General features: G+C 33.3%; 1 protein-coding gene across 22 annotated transcripts in view; it reads left to right on the forward strand.

Annotated features, from left to right (window-relative positions):
• The first annotated feature begins 128 nt into the window (after positions 1-128).
• Positions 129-25,555, forward strand: part of LOC129575607 (uncharacterized protein DDB_G0283357) — a 34,303-nt gene continuing 8,876 nt past the window's right edge. For 2 of the 22 annotated variants that reach the window (XM_055459454.1, XM_055459465.1), the window contains exons 1-7: positions 129-743; positions 2,095-2,471; positions 2,602-3,030; positions 8,712-8,833; positions 8,931-9,108; positions 17,759-17,882; positions 24,837-24,942. In XM_055459454.1, the coding sequence (XP_055315429.1) occupies positions 8,743-8,833; positions 8,931-9,108; positions 17,759-17,882; positions 24,837-24,942 (499 nt within the window). In that variant the 5' untranslated portion in view covers positions 129-743; positions 2,095-2,471; positions 2,602-3,030; positions 8,712-8,742. Of the gene's footprint in view, positions 744-1,492; positions 3,031-8,711; positions 8,834-8,930; positions 9,109-17,758; positions 17,883-24,836; positions 24,943-25,555 lie in introns of those variants that run through there. The other 20 variants (XM_055459469.1, XM_055459462.1, XM_055459461.1 and 17 more) reach the window with 20 other exon arrangements.

Consider the following 25,555-nt stretch of genomic DNA (forward strand, 5'->3'; position numbering starts at 1 on the left):
CGTCTTTATTTCGTTTCATTAGTTAACTACAATTGTCGTTTCAGTTCTGATTGTTCAATTTTCTTTTCCCCCGTTATTCTATGTATTGCGTTTCAATTTGAACCGAGAACATGACGTCGTGAAAAAAACTTAGATCGAAAATTTCTTATTCATTTTTTTTTTCTGGCCGAATAACAGAAATAATAAATGTGATGTTCAAACTAGAAGAAAGCTCGTGATTTGTTATTTAAATTATTGGAATAATATTCTGAGGCATTTTAAGTCATTTGTGACGATACAATGTTTATCGAAAATGACCCATGAGATAATAGAACCAAATAAACGCAATAAATATGTCCGCTAAGTTGTAATCGAACTCGAACCAATTATTTCCCATTGATTCCTTATTTGTATCGTATGAACCTTGAAACTCTTGACTTAACGTCATCGACATCAAATATTCAGTCGTGTGACGATAGCGCAAAAAAATATAAATGCGCGTCATACACTCACATACAGTCGCCAACACAACAAATACCCACGATACTTCTGGTCACTTCGATTCATTCTTCACAGAGAAAAATCAAATTACTTGCAGAATATTCTGTCACATTAAACGGCACAGTATACAGGAACACGTGGCATTAGAATGTTTGGTGGTCAGAGTGTTGGTTTGCTATTATCCACTACCGGTTATGTTTTTCCTGTGGAAAATTCAAAATTCAATACATCTAGTATATTCATTTTCGTTGTTGTTTTGCCGGGTAATGTTAAATCACATCATATAAGGTTCATTCTATTCTTCTGCAAAGTATCAAACAGATTTTGTGATTTGGTTTATTCATTTTTTTTTTGTTAAAACAATAAATACAACTGTAATGCCATAAGATGTATTGTCAATTAAACATTATGATTGGTGTCTTATGCCTATTTCGCATACTAGACCAATTCTAATATAATTTTCTAACTTCGTTTGCCAATGTCTGGCATGACATGACTTTTCATTTGCTGAACATGTTACAGTAGTCCATCAACAGATGGACACTCTAACATGATTATGTACATCATATGTTCCTGTCAACATATAATGAGTATAGTAATGATATCGTAATGCCATCTAACCGTCGACATGAGCTTAAATCAACTATGTCAACTAACTCTGGCACCACTTATACAAATGAAAGAAAATATATTCTAGACATTTGTTCAAATGGCTTGTGCAATTGCACAATTTAATCATCTTTATTTTATTCGACGATAAAGATAACATTTCATGTATCTGGAGTGAAAATAACTTGCGAAGAATGGATTGAAAATTATGTTAGTCTCGTATTTTGACCACATTTATTGTGCAATGCATATGAATCTTCACACATAAATTATGCTTCAGAAACAATTACAACTGGACCATAAGGTATGCTGAGGCGGTCAGTTTAGTTGTTTTTTTTTTTAATATTTAATAGAAAATTGATACTACTACAAAATAATGGCCATGAACAGATGACACATAGATTGAATGGAATTAAATGCAAAATGGTAGCTAGCAGCAAATTGTTTTCGTTGGGTTGCCTGATGTCAATACCATAGTACTATGGTGATTGCGCGTTATTGAGAAAAAAAACACACATATTGAATGATTTTCTCTTCTGAACGAACGTAAATATGAAGATATATCGAAGAGAGAGTGAATTGGTTGAAAATGTATACACTGAACATTGCCACTACACACAGGCAAGCCAGTCACTGAGTAAGTTCACAACAGTGAAGAAGAAAAACATATACATGTTGTGTGTAGCCAATAACATAAAGTATAGAGAGAAAAAATATACTGAACAGAGAAACGAAACAATACACTGAAAGCCGAACATTTTTTTGTGATTTTTTTCTTTCTCGCTGGTATGTTGTCTTTCATTCTGCACTAAAACACAGATGAATTCATCAATTTTTTTTTCAGATCAATAACTAAAGAGATTTTTGGAAGATGAGTGTAGTTGTATGTTTAATTTTGCCTTATTGCATGATGTGAAAAACAGTGTGCGAGTGTGTAAAAAATATTAATGGTGAAAAAAAGTTGATTTCGGATTTACCAATTCGTTTGTTTTTTTTATCAAACAGTACGAGATATGTTAACTATGTGGCGTGCACAAACATAATTGCCGGGAGAAGAAAAAAACAAATTATTCAACATTTAAGCTACTGAAGGATCAACTCAAACTATGAAAAAGTCTGAAATGAACCACGAGAAAGTGAGACGGATCGAACCAGAATTACAATACAAAAAAAAATGCGAATGAAATCCACCAATCCACTCTATGCTGATACAAAATTTTATGAGAGTTTGTAGTCAATCCCCAGGAAAATTCAATTCAAATGTCCAATTGCTGATTTTTTCCGAAAACGATGATTTATCTAAATCAGAATTCACTTGAAGTTATTGTGCAAATGATGTCGTGTTTTTGTATTTTTGTGAAAAAATGTGTAGTCGACAAAAGGTGAATAAAATGTATCATTGATCTTCGAATAAAATTTAGATTGAAAAGCAGAGCATGCAAAAAAAAAAAAACAATATACTCTACACTATGAATCTAAATTGATCAAATTTTTTGTGTGTTTGAATTCCAGGTAACCAAGTTCATTTACAAAATAAGGGAATTGAATGTGAAACCAAATGGAATTATGCGAAAATCGAAGTGTTCAAAGTCTTAACGAAGTTCAATTATGACTTGTTGTTTATCATTTGGTTCAAATCGGTGTCGAAAATTTGTGTTATTCCCTGTCTTATTTAAGCATGAATCTAAATAGTCGATAATCCAGTGAAAACGATGACGAAATCGACGAAAAGAAAATAAAAATTATCGATTAAAAATATATTACAACTACTACGTGAATTATCGGAATATTAAGAAAAATTGGATTCAACACACTAAAAGAGTGGATAAAATAGAAGCAGAAAATCTGTGTGAAAACCAGACACAATCAATATAATTGCTATGATATATGTATAGGATTCGATACATAGAAGAGGATATGTCGATTAGCCAGCACAATCAGGTGAGCATTTTTTTTTTTTACATTCACCAATTTATTCCATTCAATTGCATTGATGAACTGTCAAAATAAATAAACATAAAAATTGTGGGCAAATGTGAGATGCGAGAAATCAATTTATGCGACCTATGTTCATGATACAAATGCAAATTTCAAGCATAAGTGATGTGAATACATACAAAACCTGAAAAAGAGAAACGAGAAACAAAACAAATAACCAAACAGAAGAACATATTTATTTTATGATGTTTTTTTTTTTTGGTATCTACCATACTTAAAACTGCAAAGCCGAACTATTATCACATCTTCGTGTGAAATTTTACAATGTATCCAACGTTCTATATAGTGTGTAACATTTTTTGTTTGTTATTTTGTGCGTTTTTTTTTTTATTGATTTATTTATTTATTGCAAGACATTTTGTTCATTCACTGTTGAATGTCGCGTGCGCTCATTTTCATTGAGTCTTTTGTTGCTGATTTTTAAATGCCCCATTTACAGTAGCTGACTTTTATTAGTGTGGGTGTGTTTTGAATATATGGTCTATGTTTTATTTATTCTTCATTTTTTTTTCTTTTTACACAAGTTGAAACAATAAAAGAGCAACAATAACTGTATCATCGTGAAGCTGTACACTTCACCGTACGTATAGTGTTCACAGATGTATTTGTATCGACTGTAATTTTTTACATTCAAATATACATTGCTGATTTTTTGTGTATGTACTTTCTTCAATTCTGTATGTTTACACCGCACTAGTCTGAAACAAAGACTAGTGGAAAATTAGTAATGTTTTGACATTTTCATCTTTGCTACATCACAACGCCATTCGTTATGTACAATTCTTATGGAGATTTAAGATGAGATTTTATTCGTTAGAAAGAAAATTCGCAAAATAGCACATTGCATATAGTATTTGCCGCAGGTGTTTATGTATAACGGCTATCACCGCGTTTATATCGAATTTGAACGTACATTAACCACTCTTCCTGCATGCAAGATGATATTGTAAGTCTAATCTTCAAAGATTTTGAATTAAAATAAGCTTTGAACATATTCACCGATTTAGAGAGAATATTTAAATGGGAAATTCCAAATGAATGTGAAAATGATAAACGTGAATGTATACTCGGCATATACATAAGTCATAATGAAAAGTAATTATTTTCGTAGCAATAAACAATATTCATTCTCTTATTTGAAACAAACAATATTAATTCACATAAACTGAAATATGTTTAAAATATGTAGAACAAAACGGATGCATATTCGTTATTACGAAGAGGTTTTCGTGATTGGGGTTTAACTAGTTTGGATCACTCGAGCGTAAATTGGCAGTAAAGAATTCACTGCAAAATGTCAGATGGAAGTGAAATGTGTCGCAAGCAACGCAGGCTATGGCCGATTCTTCTTTGTTCCAACTTTTGCTGCCAACGAATGAACGGAAAAAGCGGAATCGGCAAAAACGAATGGTGCTGGCGGCACACGCGTGCGGTATATTGCATGTGATCATTGTGTCATTGATCAACAATCAAGAGAATCACCAATCACAAACGATAAAATCAGCAAAATATGCTATTCAACAAAAAACTATATTGGTCGATTGATATCAAATGCTATTCAAACGATTAAAACATTTTTTCTCACACGTTGTACAATGCTTCAGTGACCTGCTCCAAAAATTCACTCTAAAAAATGACTTGCTCCAAGTTTTATCTTCACATTTTCGAAATGCAAACGGTCAATACCATCACAGCCATATATATTCAAGCAACTTATTATATGACAACGGCAATATTTATGTCTAAGCCAAACCAGAAAAAACGAAAATCAATACCGAAATTCAAATATAACCATGCAATTCTCGTTTTTGTCAATTATTGAAATGTTAACGATAGTCCTGTTATTTCCACAAAGAAATAAATAAATATGTAACGTGCTAACATCGATTACGGTTGCAAAAAAAAAAAGATGAATTAATTTTTATACAAATTTGCGTGTGCTTTGAACGAGAACGCTGCATACTCCTTCTTAATATTTTATTCCGTTCAATACTTCTTTTGTCGTTCAAAAGGCAACTGTGCATATTAACAGCTAGAATAAGGACATCTGTCGCCGATGCAATTCAGTTGGTATTCATCTGATAAAATCAAAAATACAACTACTTGTTTATCCTAAGAATATTATACATACTTGGACACGTCCAGGGAGGGGTATACAGAGAACTTTCACAAATAGAATAATGTGAATAATAATAAAGACAAAAACGCGGCTGCATTTTAGTTGGAATTGAAAAGGTGTTCAATTTATCATGTTTTATACAATTCTTTTTTAATTTAAAACTTGATGCGTCGTGCACATCAAATGAAATGATGAGCCAAGTCTAAAGTTAAAGAGTAAGTTGTTTAGTGAATTTCTTGTAATGCTTTCAAATAAAAATGCTCGAATTTTTTAAAAGTAGAATTTATGGTCTTAAACTGGATAATAGTTCGTGTTCGACTGACACCTTTACATTCATCTTTGTGACAGATCCTTAGTCCTTTGAGTTGCACGATCAGTGTGATTTTATAGAAATGAATAAAACCTAATGGGATTGTTATTCAAACCATGGACGCGTCGTGGGGGAAAATTGACATGAGCACCATGTTATTCATTCGGACAAGTGTATTGGAAATCCTTTATAATGTTAAATGAGTCCAGATTTTGTAATGACAGTTCGTTTCTGTTTACATTTTTCGTTTACTCCAAATTGGTCTTTCTGCATTTGTTCGATCGGATATTTTGATAAATTCAGATAATTTATCATGTGAATTGCATCAATGGCAGTGTTGAATTCCTGTGAAAATGAAATCCGATGTGAGTGAATTTCGACAACATTGTTGATAGTTCGATATTTTGCCGAAAAACAAAAAAAACGTTCGGTAATTCGTCGAATTGCCGAATTTACTTTTAATTTTTCCGATTTGATTTTTAGTTAGCGTGTAAACTTGATATGTGATTCTAATAATCAAGAATTTTATTTTTATGAGTGGTTATCACCACTGCGGGAGTACTCGGCGCTGTAAGCAGTACATCAGTGCTGCTCGCTCATGTCGTGCCTATGGAATTGTCAACGGTTCAATCGGAAAACGGATTGTCTAACAACGCTTTTGAGAAAAGATAGACTAGCTGGAGCGTTAAACATATTGAGTCGGCCTAATGACTGCAAAAGTCATCATTCAATATATCAATTCTATTAAGCACTGTTCTTTGTTTTGGAAAAAGCGTTGAGCTGAGCGAATAAGTAAAACAAATAGGATAGTGTTGGAAACATTAATTGATTGGACCAAGTTTTACCAGACCATTTGTCCAGCGCCATCTATCGAAAGAATATTTTGGCACCAAGGCACATGGCGCTGAAAGCCATGTACTCAATGGTTCCTGCTACAACGCGTCCATGATTCAAACAAGCAAATATATTAGAAGTCAATCGTATTGGTCGTTTTTGTTTCTTGTCACCGCTGCACTTTGGAAATGCTCACAAAGTATTTAGAACTACTCCATCCAATTAATTAATATGTAATAGATGCGATCTATCAGTTAAATATTATCAAAGCTATCAGCAGAAGTCCCAATTTTATGTATATCTCATGCAAAATTCTTAAATAAACACCAAAAATGAACTATGTAGATGATGCGATGTAACTTTGAATCGTTTCATGCTAGTATGAGGATTCGTTGATTATTTATTAATATTATTGAATCAATTGAGTTCTTCTTCGGTTTCTTTCGCATTTATTTACCCTTGACGCATTTATAAAAATGAACGCAACATATGCATTGCAAGTCGAAAGGGAGAAAATGTTGCGATAGGCATAGATAAAATCAATGTTGGAGGGTATATAATTCAGATATAATTAAAGATATGGATATATCGTAAGATATTTACATTATTTCGAGTGCAATGTGAATTGGTAATTGGTTCAAAGGAGTTTTGGTAGGAAATTACAACCTGATTCGAAGTGTATTTGTTTCTACTGTTCGTCTACAAACATCTTGTCACAACGTGTGCCCATTCTATCTTATTAGCAAACAAGTCAATTTTATTGCAGTATGCACTTGTAATCAATAAATGAGTCTGTGGGAATGAAAATGGCAATACAGGAATAAACATTCTGAAACGCATCAAGAAAAAAAATTCGCAAAAATGAATCATGAGTTCTGAATATGCAAAAGTGGAACATGAATTTACATGGACAGCATAGGAGGTTCATGGTTCACTTTTGCGTATTCAGAACTCATGATTCACTTTTGCGATTTTTTTTTTCTTGATGCGCTTCAGAATGTTTATTCCTGTATTGCCATTTTCATTCTCACAGCCTCAAATATTTGAATTTCAATCGATTTCCCCCTTGGTTTAATCCCAGAGTAGCTGAAGTACATCACATAAATAATGAATGTAGATTTGAATACTTATATTTTAAAACGATTCTTTGTTTTTGCACACACAAAAACTTTGAAACAATTCGATGTTCCAAATCTGATATCGCATTTCCAATTCGCCAGGTAGGCTTATTTGTTGTTTTTTTTTGTTTTCTACAATAATGCCGAAGACACCTAATCGTTATCTATTTCCAGTAGCGAGGAAAATGCAAAAAAAACGTCTTTCCCGCTCAATGCTGAGTTGTGTCACTTTTGCTCGCAATTTTATTTGTCTTTTTTTGCTCTAAGTTTCTTTCCGTCTCAGTTATGGATAAAGAACTCATAAATTGTTCTTTTGCTCTATGGGTGTCATATAAATGCTGCACCCGTGCAGTTACCAGAAGTTTTCTGAGCTCCATCAGAATCTTAGTGGTCGTCAAATTAAACGAATTGCAAAATTTTGACTCAATATGACGCTCTTATGACTCCATTACCAATTTAGTGAATTTGGCCCTAATATAGAAAATGAATGGACTGATTACATGCAATCGCATCTCACCCGACTTAAGTCTAAGTAAAAATTGTTCATTGACGTTTTGTTCATTGAAAAGATGTGAGGTTTAACGAAGAGGCAAAATTAAATAACTCATACCTTACCGCCAAATATGAAATAAATAAAAATGTATTCGGATAAATTAAATAAATAAATTGGGTGGTTCAATCTTCGAATTAATAACAATAGATTTGCGAATTGAAATACGACAGCTAAAAGTCAAAACATCTTAATCGTAGTTAGAATTACAAACTACCAAAGAATGAAATAAAGCAGAAAGAAATCGAAATTATTTTGAATTGATTGAATTTACCTCTAGGGGGGGTAGACACGAAATAACACTAGAAGAATATTTGTGAAAAAAAAAATGAGTGATGCCTCTTCCATAAGAATAGCATTGCCAGTGGTTTTTATATGGACAAATTCTTCCATTTAAAATATACTGCCAACGCTTTGCTTATGGAGTTCAAATGTTTTGTTTACAAAAAGTACCGTTAATCCTTCCATAAGAAATGCATTGGCAATGCTATACTAATGGAAGAAGCAATATTACGATACTAGAAATACTAGCAGAATATTTGCGTTTCTGCTTGTATACTAGAAAAACTAGAAGAAACTAAACGCATATTTGAACCGATTTGAACAAACTAGCTATACTAGAAATTGGTGTCTAACCCCTAGATTTACCTATACTGTGAAAATATGTTAATGTCTATGTGTTCCCCATTTCAGACATATACCGTGGCTAATATAATAAAACTAAATGGCTGCGGCTAGCGCTGGTGCGACACAAACAGGCTATTTGTCTGGAGCAATTGCATCATCGCCATCACACTTACAACAACATCATTCCGGTAAGTTGACAACCGAACATTTAACATCAGTTCTCTGATATTTTACATACATTCCAAGTGCTAAACGATTTTTTTTGAATATTTTTATTGCAATTAGAACAACAACATCAACACAGTTTAGTTGGGTCTGCATTTGTTGGCCAACAATCAAATTATGTGCAGCGGCTAAATGTCGGAAATTATTTAAACGTTAAACAGCATGCATTAAATAATAGCGCAAATGTTGCTCCCGGTTGGCGCAGGCAACTCTCCGAAGGCGAAATCGTCTATTTTAGGTGAGTTATTAATCTAAAAGAATTTAAATCATTCCATACATAATAAATAATTATTGACTATCTTGCAACTGATTTTGCGTGCGGCTATTCGCTGTTTTTTGTCATTAGTAAAGGATTTTGTCCGTCCGTCCCTCTGTGATTTCATTGGTGACCGTGGAAAATTTACACAAACCTATATTTGTTGAACTTTTCTCATTCTTTCTCTTCATTTCTCTTCACTTTTGCCAAAAATATTTCACAACTGTGAAACTTTCTCTTGTAAAGGAAAAAAAAAATCGGCCTAATACTTGAAAATCAATCGAAAGTTCATACAACACACCAAGTTGTTTTCCTTTTTCGGCATTTTTGATGTCAATTTTTATGTAATGCATTCATGTCAAGTGTTGTACAACTTGAACTTGGTGGTATTATATCAACCATTGAAATTGTGTGCGAAAAAGTAGTATCCTTTTCTACTTATACTTGATCAATTTTTACTGCATTCATTTCACTATCAGCTCTTGAAACAAACAGTACGACATCTTTGAAACTACAAAAACCCAAACCAACCAAATGTTTCATGGGAACAGATCAAACTTCAACATGGCCAGTGTCATTTACATCACATTATGTGCAGTGTGCCTGTGCATACCATGAATCTTTTTTGAAAGCACAAAAAAATGAAACCAGATGAAATTTTCTCGAGCAGCTGGAGATTTGGTTCATGTATGCATCTTGACATATTTTTTCTCTTATTTTCAAGCCTCATTACCATCAGATGCATACATTTTTCAACAAAATTGTTTATTTCATACATTCTGTAGAAGTTTCCCAGGCTCGAGTTGCTTGACTCCCAGACTGCCAAAAATTAATAAAAGGCTTCTATTGGCTAGCTTTGTATTGTGTTTTTGTTGTTTCTTGGAGAATCATGCCAGAATGGAACGTGGTTTAATGGGATTGAAGTTACCTACATCCAATAATATATATCCAATCGTTTAATGGACAGACATCTCCATATTCTAAGAGAACAGTCGATATTCTGGCTTAATTCAGTTTTTTGCTATATTCTTTCTCCTGAATCATATGACACATTTCCCAAACCGTTGAAAACAGAACGAAAAACATAAGAAGAGCATTCAAAATGTAATGGTATATTATAAATTGAAATGAGTAATGATCGTACCAGGGGGTCGTTATCATCATTGATGAACGTCTTTGAACATATTTGCGTCTTCAATGGTACCTTATTTCCTCGATCTGATTGAATATTAAATAAATAACATTTGAGAGTTCATTTGGCTCATAGAATAGCATCACTCTTCACGATTTTGTGCTGAGGCAAATCAGTTAGAATGCAAACGTTTGTTAACGAGTTGATCATGTCTGCTTTTTGATACGATCCAATGCACTGGCGCAATATGTGATACTCTAAACCATAAACATAAGTAAGAAACGCCTGATAATCAATTATAAGCAAATGATTTTACGCAGCTCAATTATGGGAAAAGCGAAAATGGAGAGAACCGATAGCAAGATTTTATAAGAAGTAGTAACAGGAACCAGTTCTTTTTCGTAAAGATGTTAACTCTTTGTACTGATTACCCGGTAGATTCAATGTTGGAAAGCTTGTGATAAATGTCCAATTGATTTAAATCTGACAAAGAATAAAACTAGCAAATCAATTCGAAACGAGAATCAACAGATACTGGATCAAAATGAAGAGAAAATAAAGCAACAGTACTTGTACGCACGAATGAGTGCTTTCAAGCTGTAAAAACGAAAATATTGAAATTCGTTGTAGAAAATAAGATCCTTCTTTGTTTCGCTTGAGTGGAATAACACTGTTTGTCCGTTATCCACTACTTAATGATTTGAATAGATGGAAATATATTTTCTATCTTTGTGTTTTGTTGATATTATCGACGCGCAACCCTATCTTTTGTGATCGGATCTTTGAGAAAAATAAATATAAGTAAAGCTTGCGTGAATTTTCATCATAAAAGATATCAACATTTATGATTAATTTGTGAACGTGGAACTAGCAGCGAGAGACAAATGACTCACATACGCTGACAACAATGAACTTCACAGAGAAGCGAAAAAATCTATACGAATGAATGGGTCGAATTCGCAATGAAAATCGTCGATTCGAACACCCACCAGAAAATATTTCTCCTATGTATAAAGTATAAGATCACTTTGACGATAGAATGACGAAACGTTCACCTCCATTTCATGAATCGATAATTGTCACCAAAAATCCAAATATTTTAAATAAGAAGAATGAAACGGATGCATAAGAAAACCTCCAAATAAACACATAATGAAAGGTTTGCACACTAAGAGCAAATAACTTTGCCTTCGCAATGCAGTCACCATTCGTGCAGCAAATCGTTTATTGAAATGTCAGCCCCATGATAATAATTGTAATTTAGGGCAACTATTTTATATTTACAATGGATGTAAAATATTGCAAATCCCAATCTAGGGACGACCAATAAAAATGGATGAGAATCAAAACTAAATGCAGCAGTCAACACAGTCTTGAATGCCAACTGCGTCAAAAGCAAAAAAAAAAAAGGATAAAAAATATCGATTTTTTGATTTGGTTTACGCCTGCCATGAAACAAATCGAAAACTATTTATATTTTATGCACTTGGTCTGCACATAATTTCGATATACTATGTACAGAGTCACGATAGTCGTTGAGACGGGCGTGGAAATGAAAATGATATTTAATGTAAATAGCAGTCGTGACCTTAAGGCTTATTCATTTTTATTGCTGTGACTACGTTCGCATACACAGACTCGGCGTGCATCTTGAACTAGCAATTGTTGAGAAAAAAAAGAGTTGACATCGAAATACTTCAGTTCAATACGGCGAATTAACTCTGTTAGTCTCTTGGATTTGATGTGAAGTGGCGTGATGTGAAAGTATTGACATTTTCTTCGTTTCTTGTTAATATTATTCGATGGAAATTCAACTTTAGGCAGAACCAAATGCTGACATTCTCTCTAAACAGTCTCGTCTCTTTACATAGATATGCACAGTTGAAAGATAAAGAAAGCGATTTTCACAAAGTAAAACATAAAACTTAATACAAAAAATGAACATCATATCAATTAAATTTGATATTTCCAAGTACATAATAATGATCAAATGAAAGGCCGTGGACCGTGGTCGTAGATTCCATTTATTCAATATAGAAATATCTCAAGTGAATTTTAAGTATTATTCATGCCAAGTTAAATCAGACATGTTTGATATTGTCATTGTTGAATTCAACGATCGATGTAAAAGTTTATTAAAATGAGAAAGTAGATAAAACACGAAAAAATAAATTAGCATATTAGAGTAAAACTTATGCTCAGGCGTACTCGCTGATGAGCCGCATAAATAGCCAGAAACTAATCTATATTAACAAAATTGTGAAAAAAAAAAGTGAAAACACTACACCAAACTACATAAAATCTACAATTAAAATCGCCAAACCCGAAATCAATTCGACACATCTTCCAAGATTTGACTATACATCTAAAATATTTGGACATCAATAAAATATCACTAATTTTTTTTATTTTCATTTTATTTAACACCGCCAAGCTCTGGTTGAATATATTGTAATGAATAGAGGTGTGGCCGGAAAAGAGTGCAAGACTGTTACATCAATTTGTATTTGTTTACAATGATTTATAATAACAATAACTAAACTATAAATGTTTTATAACCTTTTCATATATAGAATAATTTTTCATGCGATAAAGAAATAGCAGAATATTTGTAAGAAAAAAATAACAATTTTTTTGCATGAAATCTCATTTGACATTTGTTGTATATTATCCTCAAAAGAGGAGAGAAAAAACTCCGTTGCATCATACACGATTACACTCCGGGTCCAGTGTACCTATCTCCTTCGATTGTTTATTACGAGATGTAGCGCAAGCAAAAATATGTCTAACAACAAAGAATAACATTATATTTCAAGGATATTTTGTCCGCTACTCTGCCCGCTATTTCGTTTACTATTTCTTTTATACTTATTCCGATCTACTATCTGTGTATCAACATCAAGTGAAGCCCGAGCGATGAGCACTTGGCTCGTTGTAATAAATGTTCTGTTATCGTTGAAATCAGGATTTATAAGTTGTATAAATGATTCAACAAAGCGCGAAAAAGAAAACAACATGAAAAATTAATAATAAAGAAAGAACACTTCATGCGTTGGACAACGTAAGGAATATTAAAGAACAATTTTTGTTGCTAATTTGGGTCTTAATGTAAGTGTACCGTGCGCTCGCAGCCGTACACATTCACAAACATTCAGTCGTCGTACAGACGTGCTTATATTCGCAGCTATGCGGTAACAACAACAAAACAACTAACAAGCCTCACTTTACAAGTTTCTTGCTTGTTCGATTCCATCGAGTTTTGAACCTATCGCGAGTATTCTTTTTTTCGCTTTTGTCCGCTGTTTCGCGAACCGAATGGGATTCATTCAGTTTACCTCTCTACAAGTGGCAATGAAAACAAATATGAAGATTATAAATTTAAAAAATAAATTGTTGTTCTCTGCACAATTGATTCTGTACTTCTTTTTTTTTTCATTTTATTCACATTTTTATGTGTACCGAGAAGTTGAAAAATGCATGGATAAAGGAAAAGGAAAAATAAAATATTCCGTTGCACTACACACTGTAATCGATGATAATTATTGTTAATGCTGCGTTCTTCTCTCCGAATTTGGAATCCAAAGAAAAAGTATTGAAATGAAAATAGAAAAATGAATGGTTCACACCAGAAAGAGTTGAAACCGCCCGTTTGCAAGTGTCTCAAGCAAAGATGAAGATGTTGGAATGTTCTAAAACATTGCGGAATACATCCGTCTTTTATCTCTTAACACGCAAATGATTTGCATCCAAACGGGTGGTTTCGGCCAATTCCATTTTTATTCTCAACGACACATATATTGTATGCTTATATTTCATTTCGCTTGACATCGATTGCTTTCTCTGCTATCGATTGAGTTGCGCTTGCCATCAATTCAGTATATTTTTCGGTCTCCTTCTCCTAATCGAATAGAATGAATTCAAGCGGAATTATTTGTTATTTTGATCCCATTTTGACGCAGTGTATGAGATGTATAGCTCTTGTACACACATCTTACACTATTATGCCCATCAAATACAATGAGCAGCCTGATACTCCTTCCAAATAACCATAGTGAAGATTCAAAATTATTATTATTCTAGAAAGTGTATCGATGAGCTAAAGCCAAAGAGCATTGTTGATGCAATGCATATTTTCACTCTATTGCATTCGACATTGTACACGAACTATCGCTTCACAGCTACACATTGTTACTGGATGGCAAAAGTAAAAAAGAGATGGTGTAATATAGATGCAATGTCATTGAATTTGAAATCGCAACAACTGCCACAACGATCCAATAACACAAGCGCAAGCGCGTAATAAGAAAATTGCATAAATGCATGCTATCAAATGGAAATTTGCACGCACATTCTTGTATCAATTATTATAGAATGGCCTAAGAATGGTCTCTTATAACTTCAATGGATGATATGTAAGTAAAAACCGATTTCTAAGCTCATTTTATTTGCCGTTGTTGTCTTCGTTTCAAACAGTTGCTAAAGAAAAATTCCAGTCATTGCACATGCATTTTTTCTACAATTTCAAACGAATACCACAGTTGCCGCTCTAGTTGTATTACCAATTTATCTATAGTATGTTTGGTATTCAGTTCTACGACTGATGGATTACTCCCGACAATTTATGATTATTTTTCTTCAATTTGCATGTCTTTTGTATGTGTTTCCTTTGAACTACTGTCATACGAAACTTAATTCATTCATGTGGATGTTAAAGGCAATAAAATCCATGAACTTTTTAACATTCGAAATGCTATCCGATATCACACCATAACGTAATGAACACAGAAATGCACACCAACAATTGTTACATACTTGCGGTGCAAATCCCTTCGAAGGGCAGGCTCACAGTTCAATGAATGAATCACAGAAATTTAAATTGAATTTGATATCGAACGTGGTCTCATTTGGGTTATATTGGAAATCAAATAATTTGTAAGTTGTGAACCTGTCTGAAAAATGTCTTTACGACAATCGTCACATAGACCAAGAGTCTACTATATGGATTTCAATACAACAACACGGACAATATGAGGGGTTTGGAGCGAAAATGTCATACAGAAAAGTTCGCTAAACTTTTCTGTATTACATTTTCGCTCTAAATCCCTCATATAATATCATTCAATAATATTTCATAAAATACAAAAAGCAATGAAATTAAACTCGAAAGGCAGGAAAAATATGAAAAGCTGACGCATTGTACCAATGTACTATACCAGAATGTGCATTCACACAACAAAAAAAAAAAAAAAGAATTTGCACATAAGTGCATCGAGTACAGGTGGGCAGCATTTTTGTCATTTATTCGGCTCTGCCATAAAAAAAACGTATATCAGAAATACGATACAAACGAGGTATTATACAAACTCTTAGTGTATTTAACTTACACACGGCGCGTAAATCGTAATCAAACTCTTTTGTTCTTCGACGTATGCACGGAATGGATAATTTTGCTCTGTTTATTTTCCTTTGTGAGCGAATGTGAGTGCTAATTATAAATCGTAATCATATATGTATGTAGGGAGACGATTCGTGTTTTACTTGCTTTTTGTGTACTATACACAAAACCATACTCTTATAAACACACACCAATCAAAGGCATTTCAAACGTATTAGCATTATGTCTGCGCATTCAATTACTTTCATATATAGCAAATATTCGTCTACACTTAAGCATGAACCAGCTTTTATAGCCCATTGCAAAATACCAGGAAAGTAATTGACTTGAATGGGTGACAATTTCGATGCCGAAGCGAATGTATTTCTAAAATGTTATAAAGCTACTTATCAAATGTAGATGCCGTGTCATTTTGGGAGTGCATAATTCTCGCTGTGCCGACAAGCAACGTCAATACCAACAAAAATGAAATGAGATATTTACTTCATTTTAGATTCGAAAAATACAAAACTGAGGTTTTTCAAACGGTTTTAATCTATTTTCCAAATCAATTAAGACCAAACACATTTTGATTGAAAAATTTTTTTTCCACACATACTCACCGTGACTAGATGCTAGACACCCATTCGATTGAACACACAGAGGCACTACCATTGTTATTTCAATTGTTGATAGAATTTGTGAGGTTTATAATGATTATTATATTCGTTTTTTTTTTTTTGCAATTGGCACCCATCAATTTCAATTTATGTATGTGTTATTTAGCCCAAGTGCGTTTTCATGAATCATATTTGCCATTTGATCGAATTGCCCAGTAGTAATAATTGAAACGTGCTGCCATTATAGCAGTAACATATTTAAATTGGTGGAAAATAGAACGAGGAGAAAATGCATGAACCAAACATTAAAGAAACACTTGACTACGATCCACGATTTAAGTGCAAAATGGAATGAGAGGAAAATAAAAAAAAATTTATTAACAGCTACAGTACTCGATTCATCAGTTCGATTATTAAACATAAACTGCAATTTCTATTTTCTAATATTTTTATGAACAGCAATTACTAAAATTATTGCATGTTTGAACGTATTCTTGCGCGAATAATAATGAATTCATGGCATATCATATCAGGGCCTTTTTTTTACTTATGTGCGAGTTCGTTCAATGCACGAGGGCGCTAGCGTCCAAAGAGCGCAACAATTCGGGATCTTATGAAAAAGTTCGTTTAGTAAAACACACAGCAATAGCCTGTTCGTGAGCTTCCAAATTGTTGCGCTCTTTGGACGCTAGCGCCCTATTTTAATTGTTTGCATATAGCACTTTTCTGCTCGCTTGATTATGAAAATTCACTGAAAAATTTTCTTTTCTACAGAGACTTTTGACGCGAAGTAGCACACAAATTGAGCGGCATTTGTTGGTTAGGCAAAATTCGACTTTCATGCAAAACACTGATTCTGGTATAGGTTTTAAGTTCTTGATAATCCCTTCACTGTCTTGACGCAATATTTAAAATGCAACTGTTGAAATAGATCAAAAGATATCATTATAACACATGGAGAATATATTCATTCATTTTTACCGTTACATCAATGTTATTAAATGTAAAAGGTAGTAACTTCGTTTTTTTTTTCGTCCAAAACTTTGGATTTTTTAACTCCAAAACATATTCTGTTTTTATGTTTAATTATTATCTGTGACTAACTACAAATTTAGTTTAAAACGTTATTACCAATACGATACTTGAACATTTTCATTTCCATACATTATGATGCACGATGTTGAGTATTGGTTATTGTGATTACATTGAATTTAATACAGAAGTTCAGCTGATTTTTTGATTTTTGGTGACCTGAACTTTATTGTACTCTGTATGCTATCTATCTAATCCATCCATACATTGTGATGTAGTACATTTCATGTAACGGCTCAATTATAGTTTGTTATGCAATAACAAACTAGACCCAAAATGATTCGTAGGTTCTAAAAGACTCTACGCGTAGCGGAGAATGTTCACCAAGCGAAGTGAGGTGAACTTTCTTGTTTATACATGAAATAGAAAAATGTCGCAAAATTTTGCAAAATTAAACTATTTTTTATGTTTCAGTCCGTCTGGTGCAGCTTTACGAAAAATTGAGCAAATTAAGGATTATTTGTTAAGGCATGGTACATGCAAATGTGGTTTACCATGTCCTCTCCGGCCCGATTATTTTTTCGAATTTAATCCTCAGGTAAGTTGATAATATTAAACACAAATAATAATATATAAATAAATACTATAAAAGAATCTGATTGTTTAGCATTTACTCAAACTGTTTGTATGGCTAGTGAAACTTTGATTCCATCCAATTTTATTATTGTATAGTAAGTTAGATATACATCTAACTGTTGAAGACGATTTGATTAATATAGACAAAAATTTTGGCATCTTCAATATTTTAACTTGCCAATTTGTGTGGATCAAAACGTAAATGGAAACAGAAAATAGCAATGTATTCATGCCTCATGATGTTTGCATTTCATTGGACTACACGAAATAAACCGATTAGTTCATTAGAATACACCTATAAAATCCGTTTCAACCATTTTAAATTCACGAAAAGGTGCGAGCATTCCATATTTGCATGACAATACTTGTCCAACATGTATCGACCATTCTACACGAAATCGACCAAGAATTGGATCGACCATCTCCGAATTGGCTGAAAATTCGCATAGAGCCTTGTTTTCCCCCTAAGATTTTGGATTTTTCATTTTCTATCGAAAACAAGACTCCATGCAAATTTTCAGCCAATTCGGAGATGGTCGATCCAATTCTTGGTCGATTTCGTGTGGAATGACGAACGAACCGAGTAGAAGACGAATGAATGTAGCACGCACATTCTCTTGCTTGTGTTTTCTCCGTTGTTGTGTCTTCGTTTGTGCGTTCTTTACGTAACTCAGAAGCTTCTACGTAATTATGTGATTCTTATGTTGACATAAGACGATCAGCTTTCAAAAGTTTGGGACTCATCTTTTGACGAAATAAATTATTTGAACTTCAAATTGGACACATTCGTGGAACTTTTATACAAAGGATTTTATTGTTCTTTGACTTATGTCTATCGCATTTTCTGGATTAATCATGGGGAATCCTGCATTTTGAATATTTTTTTTCCATTTTCTATGGCTAAAAATCAACCAAGAATCAGTACTCCCAGCTCTGGAAAAAATTAATGCACAAGATAGATGGAGAATGTAGATTATAAATGATAACCCATTTCTAGAGCAGCCCACAATTCAACTTATCAAATCGGGAATCAAGAAAAACACAAAATATAAGTTTCGTGTTTTTTTTTTAATTTGAATAGTTTTGATATTTCTTCGTATGGTTTACAAATGAATTATACTGGCTTGAAATCCATCTGATTATCCTCATTTAAGAGATTTAATTTTTTTTTGACACGTAAACTCATTGCTTCGACAGCAAATCATTTATTAACGCTGTAATCGTTTCAAACTTGTTTACATGACAAATGGTTTGGAAGTTCATGCTGCGCAACGGTGCTATCAACAGCAACTATGAATCGGTTATAAATGGGAAAAAAGTAGTAATTTAGTATTTATTTACTTTCTTTCATTGAAAACTAGTTGGAGGAGGGTATCTCTTATTATTTTCAAGGAATGCTACTATGCCACGTCATCACTCTAACACCAAACTGAGATAGTGATTTACACATATTCAATTCGATGCAGAATTTTTCTCCGAACAACATTTATTCCAAGTAGTTTTCTCGAACATATGTTGGACTAAAAACTAACTAAAAATATGTAATACCATGGGAAACTATATTTTAATTATCACGTTTAGGGTAAATTGTGTTGAATCTTACACATGAAAACCCCATTTTTAAATTTCACAATTGAATACACTTAAAAGAAAACTGCTCCGAAATTAGAACTATACGCAAAAAATATTGGAGCCAATCTCGGTGAATGGATCCTAGTGGTGGCTGATTCCGTCATCAAATGCATTTTTGAAAGTTGTCTGTCACTAAAATGGCTTAGAGCGGGTTCACATAAGAATGGCATACATGTCATTTGTTAATTTAACCGAGAAAGTATCACTGGCAAAACAAATGCGAATATAGAAAAATATAAAATATGGCAAACTGACACACATCAAATGATCGCGAGCGGAGCATAGTGCATTTGATGCAGAGAATCCATTCAAATTGACTAGACAGACATTTATTTATATCTATTTATGTGTAAATCGATTTTCATTTTGTGCACTGATTGTTTCAATCTTATTATGTAGCAGAGATCGGACGACATTAAAATAAAGTGCCATGTAATCGTGTTTATAACCTCTACGGTTGAACCTGAAAAAAAAACTTCGAACATATTCCGACATTTTTGAAAATTAATGATGTCTATATTGGATGTGCAAATTGTGTAGTAGCCAAGTTGTATCTTCAAATTGAGAAACAAACATGAAGCAAAAGTGGAGAATAATACAAGAACTTTCATACTCGCGTCTCAATCGAGTTGACTCAAATTGTCTCGAGTCTCGAGTCTCGACGAACATTGGCAAAAATAATAGTAATTTTGTGAATGAAATTGTAATATGTCAATTCTGCATATCCATCAGCAGAGCGTGCTATGAGCTAACGTCAGCTGCTGATATCAGCTGCTGACAAGTATGCGTTGCGTTGTTTTAACGCATTTGCAGTACAAAATTCATATTTCTTTCTGGGCGCCAAGTCAAGTTTCATTTCAAACGCAACGCATACTCTTCAGCAGCTGACGTTAGTTAGTTCTGCTGACATCAGCTCATAACACGCTCTGTCCATCAGACATGAAATGTTCATCAAATTTTTCTTTTCACTTTATGAGTTTGAACTGATATTATGTTGAATGTTTGATTGCGATGTCAATTTTTAAATTATTACACTTGAGTTTGAATATATGCCTTATTCTGCGCTTTGATGACAAATCGGACTGTACATCGTGTGCAATAAGTGGTACACAAAATGCACATGCTAATTAATCACTCAATTAGTATTTTCGGTCGTACGTCAACACACTATATTTTTTATATTATGTATCAATATCCTGATTTTCTAATTGTAAATGAAAATTGTAGTTTGACTAACAACAATGAAAGGAAAAAAAATCAGAAAATTATCCAACAAATAGCACATATTCCATTATGTAGTCACTAACTAACTCTTTTTGTTGATATGTTTGCAATGACTTTGGCATTCAGTTGACGAGACAAACAATTGACTGTGTTGAACTCAAACGATATTTACGCTGGCAATCATTGTCATAAACATAGGGCTAAATACAAAACTATTAACCGAGAATATGAAGAAAAAAAAAAGAATTGAAGAGAACAAGGGATTTCGCGCCGAATAGACTGAACAACTAGTAATGAAACCGACATATCCACACAATGGCTACATTATTTTTCAATTGTTTATACACTCTTGAGGTATATACAAATATTCATTCAAATTTTGTAGCACAAATTTATGATTCACCGACACTAAACATAATGTTTTCATATATCCACATTGCACACGCAATCATATTTATCGATACATCAAGCGAATGTTCTATATCACGTAAACAGATATATTACATGCAGTGTGTACCGAAAATAAAGTTAACCGGCACGAATCACTCAGAACCTTTCTGACCGGCGTCTATACGGCAACAACCAAAGAAGTATGAAAAGTAACATTGCGAAATATGGTCATATGCATTGACTTATGAAATGATTCAGCCTTCATATGTGTTGAAACATGATTTTGTAGTTTACAGCAAATAAATATTTAACAAGAATAAAGCGGGCGAAAGCTATGAAATTACAATAAAATGTGTACACGGCATTTAAGATTCTTACAATAGGAAGTGCCGTCATGCAAAACTTTGCAGAATATGATCACATTCTGTATTGGACGTGAAGTTGAATCATAATCGCAACGATCGTAATCTGTGGGAATGCGACTTTGTTTCGAATCATTTTGGCTTCATATATAAAATAAATAATTGTACATCCGTTTATTTTCTCTGAACAATAACATACAGTATGAAAATCATTCATGAATTGAAAGACTCGCTACTTTTTTATATTAACCTTCAAGTTGAACTTCAACCCGTACATTGGGCACTGTGTGCCCAAAGCCAACTTTCAATGCTTATATCTTTCATAAATATATTGCCGGAATAACAAAAGACAGCCAATGACATCTCTAAACCAACTTATTGAATCATCGAATATTTCGAGCAACTTTTTTCAATCGTGTGTGGCTTGAGTTGAATATAATCAACTTTACGGCGACACTAGCAGCTTCTCTGCACACACATCGTAGAAGAGAGTACAAAAATCATAGTATTTTGGCAAATGCATCGAGTAACCATTGCGAAACATCAATACGTTTTGGCTAACGCGTAGTACTGGCCCACAGAGAAGCTGTTAGCGTCGCCGTAAAGTTGATTATATTCTAGTAAAGCCATACACGTTTGGAAAAAGTTGCCGAAAAATTCAATGATTCAATGAGTTGAAATTGAGATGGCATTGACTGCTATGTGTCAAATGACTTACATTTGAAATGTATAGTGGCACTTTCCCTATGATATCTTTATTATACAATAAACAACCACATACAAACAATCACAAGATGATCTTGATTTGGTATTTTTCGTCGTATATGAATAAGAATACTATCGATCGATTCGTTGAACACTTAACTACACATATGTAACATACACACGCACACATAGTCATTTCTTTTTCACGTATGTGCAAAAAAACCACTATACAGAATCCGTACATCTGGGCAATGGATGCCCATCTACATTTTCTCATGAAATGTGTATAAAAATTTTTTTCGGGAACTAGTAAATGTATATCTTTGGAAAGATCTCGAGAAGCACATGTCATTTTTGGTATAAAAAATCAAAATCGATCACCATTTGGACGAGATATGGCCATATTATCACTTTTGGCCGAAAAATTCAAACGGCCGATTTTGATGTTCTATACCAAAAACGACATTTACTTTTCAATACCTTTTCAGTGGTAAGGGAGAGTCGGGTCAGTTGGGACGGGTTAGCCTTGGAAGTAAGAACTTTCATTTGGATAAAGATTTTTCAAAGAATATGGTACCGTTGGAAAGGTATTCACCAAAGCTAACTTTCCGCCGAAGAGAGTCCTTCGATTATGTTGCTGAAAAAAAAGTTATGTCGATTTTTACAAGTGTCATACTTTTGGCCAAAAAAAAAGTTGTCGGGTCAGTTGGGACACCACCCAAAAGAATTGACATAACTTTTTCTCCAGTAACAAAATCGAAAGACTTTCTTCAGCAAAAATTCAGCTTCGGGCTTTAACTTTCCAATGATACTCCAATCTTCGGAAAATTCCTACCCAAATGAAAGTTACAGTCCCTACAGTCAACCGTCCCAACTGACCCGACAACTTTTAACGATTTTTCAGAATTTTTTTCTGAAATTTCGCACACATTTTTTATTCAAATTTCGCACATGCTTTTACTGCTGTGAAAACACTAAACAGCGTTCATTTGGCGTGTAATCAACTCTCCAAAAGTTTCGTTTGGTTATGACTGATAGATGTCAAGAGAATGACAGTGTCCCAACTGACCCGACTTTACCTTACACATAACTTTTTGATCCGACCAGCCAAAATATCAATTTTTGTCGTCAAAGTCGGTCATATTAGAATATGCATGTGTATGTTCTTACCTACATTTTTGTGAAGAGATCAAGATTGGCATCTTCACTTCATTGAAAAAGTTCCAAAAATCTTTTTGTTGTCTATCATTTTTCGATTTTTCATGACTTTTATCACAATTCAAAACAAGCTGCCCTACATTCGTAAGGTTAACTTTCCTACACTCCCACACATATAATTCTAAATTTAAATTAGATTCGTATTTCAATCAGACCTTAATGACAGGGTAGATCAGATTCGTATTTTTTACATACAGTGTACAGCGAACAGTGTACCACGCACCTACCCTTTTGGTTTGGCATGAAATCGATGGATCTCACATTTGAGTGTAATTTTTTTTGTTCATATCTTCATTTATTTGTCTTAAAGGATTGTTGATTCAACATTTAAAATGATTTATGTGGATATTTATGCATTTTTTCGATGAATTTCGGGGGTGGCTCACATTAGGGTACAGTTTTGAAAAAGTCAAAAAATCAGCATGTTGGAAAAATCCAAAAAATGTTGGGAAAAAATGAAAATTTTGAAAAACGAATGATGCAGAAAGTTGGGATTTTCCTTCCTCTACAAAATAGTGCCATCAGATGTACAAAATTTCAAATTTTTGACGCTTTTATGGTCAAAAGAAAAATGGTGGCTCACATTCGGGTACAACACCATATCACTTTATATGAAAACATTTAGAAGCAAGATAGTTTATTTTCTAGGCCTAACACTCTAGTGCAATAACTTTTCCCAGGGCTGGGAGTGCTGGTACTTGGTTGATTTTTGGCCCAATGATAAAATTTGCCTATGTTTTTATATGGAGCACGTGTTTATGCTATATTTAAGCGACATCTTGGCGCTGAATGCTGAACTATGAAACTCCTATATAAATATACTGTCAACTATCAATGACAGCAACCAATGACAGTTACAATTGAACGTATTTGTATGGCAAAATACTTCCTACTTACAGGTGGCGCCAAATCAAATGTCATTCTAGTCATTTTTCTCATTGTTTGGCCATACATAATTAAAAAAATATTCATAATCCTGGATTCTCCATGGTTTAGTCAGAAAATGCGACAGACATAAATCAGAGGACAATTTATTCCATTGTTTAAAACTCAACTGAGTTTGACAAGTGTCAAACATCTGCACCACAAGTGAATTTAATAAACTACTACAGTGAAACATTATGAATGCGAACACTACAGGATTATTCAATAAGGCATCTCAGTATAATTGTCTGTGTGTTTGAAGCAATATAATTCGACGTATGGTTTACATTATACAGGCGTTCAAATGTTGCCCGTCTAAAGGCGGTTGTATGCACTAGAGTGTTAATGGCTTTACATTATTTGTCAAATGAAACTTTGCAGCATTTAAATAAGTGTGATAGATATGAATATATTGTAGATCGTTGAACAAATAATTGAGTATTGTATTTCAATTTTTACAGGTTCCTAATTCGCCATTACAAATACCTCCAGGACAAACATCAAATCCTACATCATATTGCTTGCATCACACTAGGCTAATTGAGGAACATAATCATTTATCAAAAGGTTAGTAAAACTGGCATTGCATAATTGCATAATTTTATATGCATAAATGCATTCCAGTGGTGTGCATATATATATATATATATATATATATATTTTTTTTTTGTATTATTATCAATGTCTAGGAAAATTGAGCAATTTGCGAAAAGATTATAAAATAACTAAATATCTTAACTACTAAAAAAGTTTTGATGAATGAAAGACTTTTTCGGTTAGTTTATTTTTCTTATAAGTGATTCGTGTATCCCATCAGAGTAGACATTTTTTTTCCCGCTATTTATATCAAATGAAAAACTTTACTAAAGTCAATTTTCGTGCCGAAAGCGAACACAAAACTTTTGATATCAATTTTAAAAAAAATCATTTCGGAGCGATTTTAATTTGTCTATTTTGCATTAATCTAACTAGGTCCGAAATGATTTTTTAAAATTGATATCACAAGTTTTGTGTTTAACCCTTTATCACATTTCGGTTCCTAAAGTAACCAGATACGCCAGACGCTATAGCTATGAAACCACTGAATATTTTTACATTCTTGTTTGAAAACAAATGTAGGGAATTGAACTAGCTTTCATTTGATACTTTACAGGCTACAATTGGCTGGCTGAATGGAAAG

The sequence above is a fragment of the Sitodiplosis mosellana genome, unplaced genomic scaffold (genome assembly GCF_009176505.1).
Source record: "Sitodiplosis mosellana isolate CC-2019 unplaced genomic scaffold, AAFC_SMos_1.0 Smas_scaffold_6167, whole genome shotgun sequence".
Lineage (NCBI taxonomy): Eukaryota > Metazoa > Arthropoda > Insecta > Diptera > Cecidomyiidae > Sitodiplosis > Sitodiplosis mosellana.